Source organism: Numenius arquata, chromosome 2 (genome assembly GCF_964106895.1).
Source record: "Numenius arquata chromosome 2, bNumArq3.hap1.1, whole genome shotgun sequence".
Lineage (NCBI taxonomy): Eukaryota > Metazoa > Chordata > Aves > Charadriiformes > Scolopacidae > Numenius > Numenius arquata.
Genome location: NC_133577.1, coordinates 96,729,469 through 96,735,468, shown reverse-complemented (window position 1 = coordinate 96,735,468; position 6,000 = coordinate 96,729,469). Strand labels below are relative to the sequence as shown.

The following is a 6,000-nucleotide window of genomic DNA, read 5'->3' as shown; positions in this document are numbered from 1 at the left end:
AACAGAGCTGCATTGGCTTGGTGATGTACTGAAACCCTACACCAGTAACATTCCGTTCTTGAGCAGAGCTGGAGGAGCCAAGATTCAAAAGATATAGGATAGATAGGAAGATTTAAAGGATATAGGATAATAGGTGGATTTAAAGATAGTAACAGTGGTATCTGCAGCAGTGCTGTTTCAAAAGTTAGCACTTATGAGCAGTAAGCCAGATACAACCAAGATATAGTCTTGAATGTTTGTTAAGCTCTATTTTAGATTAATTATAGCTGATTTGGAATTTTTTTTGATTAAGACATATCAGGATTTCCTTTTTGCTTTGTTGAACTGATCCAAAACATTTCATTTTGAAAGGTTTGAACAAAGCAGTGAGTTTTCTTTCCCTGGCGATACACCGCCACAAACAACTGCAGAATAGGAACCCATATTCTCCTGACGTTCAGAGTTCTTGATGATTACTGAATTCAAAGGGTAAGATGGATTTCCCTCTGATCATAATGCCTGATCATCTTTGTAATCGGATGAAGCTGGGTACACCAAATAACCTGTGAAATAGTATATAAGGAATAAAAGAGTAACTGAAGCAGGATTCATATTCACATGCCTACAACATGAATGCCCACAGCTGATCTAGTCACCTGTACTCATTTTTCAAAGGTAGCACAGAAACAGGCACTATGGATAGCTGAACTATGGTTCCCAGCTTGCTTTGAGATGCACAAGCGGAGTTCACTGTTAAACAGGCTTATTTTATTTTCTTTCAAACAGTCCAACAAATTAACCTGAAACACTATCTTTTCAGAAATGTCTACCAAGTTCTGTTGCTACTGAAAAAGTCTAAATAAGTTTTTTTCTGGATTCCCATTTTGTGAAGAAAAAAAAAAAATTATTCAGTCTGGCCTGAAAAAAACAGTACACCCACCAGAATTTCCCATGACAATGCTAGAAGAGTTGTGCTAGCTATCAGTTTCCTTTGGAAAAGGACCTTTCAAAGTGGTAGGAGATATACCATGCTCTATTGAAGAAATACAAAATTAATATAACCCTTGAGATTCTTATTCACTGAAAAAATTGTTTTGTTCCATGGGTAAACAGAATAGATCTCCAAAGCGCACATCCATACAGGGAACTCTATTTTATATTACAATTTTATTCACTTGTTATGAATATCCACAACATTAATCTACTGCAGATAATCTATTCATTATATTTGAAAATCCATTTATTTTCACTTATTGATATGCATGTGTTACACTTGTATATAATACAGTATTTCAGTGTTGGTTTAAGAACAAAGAAACAAAGAAAACAAATATTGAGAAGCATGATGTAGATTCTTGACCAAAGAGAGGCCAAATTCAGATTTTACAAAACAGCACATTTACACTTTGCACTGTCCTGGACAATCTCTTTAAGATGCTACCTTCTGTCCTGCACCGGTTAGCACAAATCCATACAATATTAATCCATCCTAAAATACTGAGATACCTAGTGGCTGCTACAAACAGTTTATCCTAATTAAATTTTAATCAGAGAAGAGTATCTTTCCCTGCCAACATTTTTATTATTTCTCAGCAGAATGATAGAATATACTTCTCAATTTTATTCCCAACAGTCATTTATTTTATTTAAGCTCTCCTGTGCAATAATACAGCAGACGAAATGGTTTTGGAACAGCAGGGACTACTGTGACAGGCAGAGCACTTCAGGGTGTTCATCCATCACAGAACTTAATATATAACTACCTAGCCATGTCAATGGCTTGTAATGATCAAATCATTTCCCTTTTTTTCTGGGAGTCTGGTAACCACACAGGACTTCTTACTTAAATAAGCTTGCCCCTATATATTTTTGACTACCATTAACTGTGTGTGGTTTTCATTTCAACGCACCAAAGCATGCAGTCAGAACTCCCTCACCCTTCTCAGTCAGCGTGCTTATGCAGTGTCACTAAAAGGAATTGCCAAATTTCGGTTGTATCAATATTACAGATGGTACAATATACATTAAATGGAGTATAAAATTATACATTCTGTAATAACTTAGAAAAAAGCTCATAAATGCTTAAGGCCTTTAAATATTGAGGATTTTTTTCATGTAACAGCACATCACAAAGTTCAGAAATTGCTACTGAAACAAAAAATTAAAAACTAAATGTGATTTTGGCAAGGATCAGATCTGAATTGGATGACTGTAAGCAAGCAAAATACCCACAAACTGTAAATCTGGGAGAGCACTAGGACTTTTTTCCTTTATAGCAAACAGACTGAGCAGACATCTACATAAGCATCCAATGGTACTTGGGTTCAAGCAAGAGATTTTATTTTTTAATAAAAAGACAAAAATTCTGAATGATTACCATCCAATTTCATAATTGCACAACTCATTTACATCCCTGCCTACCTTTATAAAAAGGGATGAAATACTGTCATTGACTGCTTACCATGAATTTCAATCAATTAAAGGTTGGGAATTAAAGTACATACCAGGAACACCATCTCCTTCAAACTAAATGGAAATGTGTATCTTAAAGGTATAAAATGCCTTATAATGGAAGTGGTAATTGAGTTTTGACCACTGCTTTTTTAACTGCCAAAGAGCTGCAGTAGTTGGTTAGCCTTAGGGAAACATGTCAACCTGACTATACGTTCTAATATGACTGATGTATTCAGATAACTATTACTTGTCAACAATAATTATTAACAATGGATATATATTTCCATTCCTATAACAAAAGCAACTTCAAGATGTTGAAATATGTAGCTTTGAGAGCTCCAAGATTAGAATACAAATAAAAATGTCTAAAACTGTGCCATGCCAGAGGACAATTTCTGCAACAGAAGTTTAATAAAAGCAGTGTGCAGTCCCACCAGCAATCTGAACGCTGGACCAAGGATCATTTTAGAGAGTAGGAACCAATACATTTTGGAGGTTGACTTCATCAAGATGAAAAACCATCAGTCTGGAATGGAGAATCTGAAAGATTGCTGCTTTTCTGCACCTTTTGAATATCAGCTCTTGTGATTACAGCTGCAAATTCCTCAGCAAGTGCAATTTTACAAGTGTACACAGTTCAAACAGTTGAAATCTTTGTGACAGAAGTTCAAAATAACTTTCCAGTAGTTTTGATATCAAGGCTGTTGCTGATTGCAAGCCAGGTTCTCATTGAAACAATTGATTCTGAAGGATACACCCCAGCAGTATAAAATTCACTTCAAGGATTGCCTGGAGGAATGAAATTCCTATGTGTTGTATTTAATGTTATCAGCCTTGAGACTGACTTGATTTGTCTGTAGCTATCGGGTTACCTGTAAAGAAAAAGAAAATCAGAAAATCAAAACTGTACATAGAGAATCTACTTCTGAAGTACTGGAAACTGAGACTGAGATACAAGATCTTTGTCCAGCAAAGCTCTTTCCATTGTTTTTAAATAAGTGAATAATTCCCACTGGTATTAGATGGGATTGCTCACCAATTTAAATTGTGTGTTTAAGTGCTTTGTTGGAATTGGACCTGACAAGGAGAAACTGAAATGTGACCATGCTTAAAAACATAATAAAGAAAATTGAAGGTCACAAATTATCAACCCACAAATGTCAAAAGCATTGGTTTTAAGGAAAATTTCTGTATCTCGTTCATCCATTTCAACGTTAGAGCAAGCATGGTAACAACTATGCTTTTAAAATGGTAGCCATTGAGTATAACCGTGACTGATACTGGAGATCTATTCTTCTGTTCTTTGCATGCTACTTTAAAATGCAATGTCCTGTTAAGGGCTAAATGCATCTTAGCAAGCAATAATCACTTCATGGAGAAACAGGACAAAAACTCATGCATATATAAACAAGACAGAGATATATCCTGTTATTCACAAGGTATAAAATAACTACTAAGGAGTTCACTTAGAGTGGTTTCACCCAGCCTGACATGAAACGGGAGTGGAACAGAAGGACCACAGAGAAAGAGTGGGAAACAAAGCATTTCACAGTAACTGGACTTTCCCTGTGTCTGATTTGGATTTTAAACATTAAAAGACAAAAAAAAAATCCATCATATCAAAGAAACATAACTGAGGAATATTTCTGCTGTGTCAGTGGATACAATTAATGATCATGTAACATTTTAACGTAAAATTGTGTCAGGGACAACATCCCAACTCTTGAGGAACAACCCATTGGAACGGTCACAATAACACTATGACATCAAGGGGCATATGCATTTCCTTTTGATCACAGAGAGAAAGATCATGCTCCTTAATGATGAAATATACTTTTGCCCTCAGCAAAAACTGTTTGCATACGGCTGTCATCGGCTCTGCAGAGCACAAACATAGAGCCGAATATTAAAAGGACTTTTCAAGGAGTTCATTACTTTGCTTTGCCTTCTCCACCAAGTTGTTTCTAGGTACTGCACTTAAGAAGGCAATAATAGAATTGTGCTTTGTGATTTTTATGATACATAGGTTTATTTATTACACTGCTCTTGTTTTGTTTTGTTCTTGCTTTTGGAAATAGCCTCATGTGGCCCCTTCTATAGTGGAAGATTGCCTGAAAAAATAATGAAGAATTAATTTAAAAGTCAGGCAACATATTTCTGTGCCCTGCGCTGAAGCTCAAAAGGCTGACATAGCATCTTATTGTTATGTATTTTTTGCTTTATTCTAACAAGTTGGAATTCTACTCATGGACCAAGGTGCCACGGAGCTACATAATGTAAAATACACATCTTCTGATTCCATCTGCAGGTGGATTTTTATTAGCTTCACTTTATATATATATATATATTTATAAACTGTGGTAAATCAGCTGATGCAAAGCACACTGAAGAAAGATCAAAGGATGTAAGACTCCCAAAGAGGACATGTAGATGCAGGGTCAAAGCTTCTTACTTTTCCAAACAACAGAATAGACCAAAACCAAAGGAGAACCTTTTGAGAGGATAGTTTCCTCAGAGGCCCTACTAGACAAGCAGTCACTGGAGCGCAACTGAATTCTGAATTCTGCCAACGTACCCACAGAGCACTTTTGCTATTAAAAAGAGAGGGTACTAGCTGACTTTTGAGAGACCAAGCTGACCATGACCTAGCAATGTGCCTTTGCCGCAAAGAAGGCTAATGGTACCTTGGGCTGCATTAAACAAAGTATTATCAGCAGGTCGAGAGAGGTGATCCTTCACATCTGCTCAGCACTGGTGAGGCAACACCTGCAGAAGGTGTCCAGTTTCGGACTCCCCAGTACAAGACCGACATAGAGCTACTGGGAGAGTCAAGAGGAGGGCCACTAAGGCGAACAAGGGACCGGAGCATCTTTATATGCGGAAAGGCTGAGAGAGCTGGGACTGTTCATCCTGCAGAAGAGGCTAAGGAGGTATCTCATCAATGTCTACAAATACCTGAAGGGAGGGTGGAAGGAAGACGGGGCCAGGCTCTTTTCAAGTGGTGCCCAGTGACAAGAGGTAATGGGCACAAACAGAAACACGGGAGGTTCCCTCTCAGGTAACACTTTTTTTTACTGTGAGGGTGACTGAGCACTGGCACAGGTTGCCCAGGGAGGTTGTGGAGTCTCCATCCTTGAAGATATTCAAAAGCTTTCTGGTCCTGGGCAACCTGCTCTAGGTGGCTCTGTTTGAGCAGGGAGGTTGGACAAGATGACCTGCAGGGATCCCTTCCAACCTCAACCATTCTGTAATTTATTATTTCTATTACTTCCAGCTCTGCCAATGCATGGGCTAAGGTAATAAACTGCAGCTAGCAAAAGAGTATTTTCAAACATACATGACTGCTGAGTTACATAGCTGTTTGGAAGTGCAAAGAACACAACTGTGTTCTTTTCAGTCATAAAGAAACTCAGTAAAATCATAACCTTCAGGCCTGTCTGCTCCCCTCATCTAGCTCTACAATCGTGTGGTGAAAAAATCCCTATAAAAGCAACATACACTGTTACATAGAATAAATAAGTGATAAAAAGAAAGAAAAAATCAGAGAGCCATTCAAATCTCTGCTCT

General features: G+C 37.5%; 1 protein-coding gene across 1 annotated transcript in view; it reads right to left on the bottom strand.

The window, feature by feature from the left end:
• Window positions 1–3,293: 3,293 nt before the first annotated feature.
• TAFA2 (TAFA chemokine like family member 2) overlaps window positions 3,294–6,000 on the bottom strand; it is a 55,065-nt gene continuing 52,358 nt past the window's right edge. Inside the window, exon 5 of the mRNA XM_074167607.1 lies at window positions 3,294–3,305. Coding sequence (XP_074023708.1) covers window positions 3,294–3,305 — 12 coding nt within the window. The remainder of the gene's footprint in view (window positions 3,306–6,000) is intronic.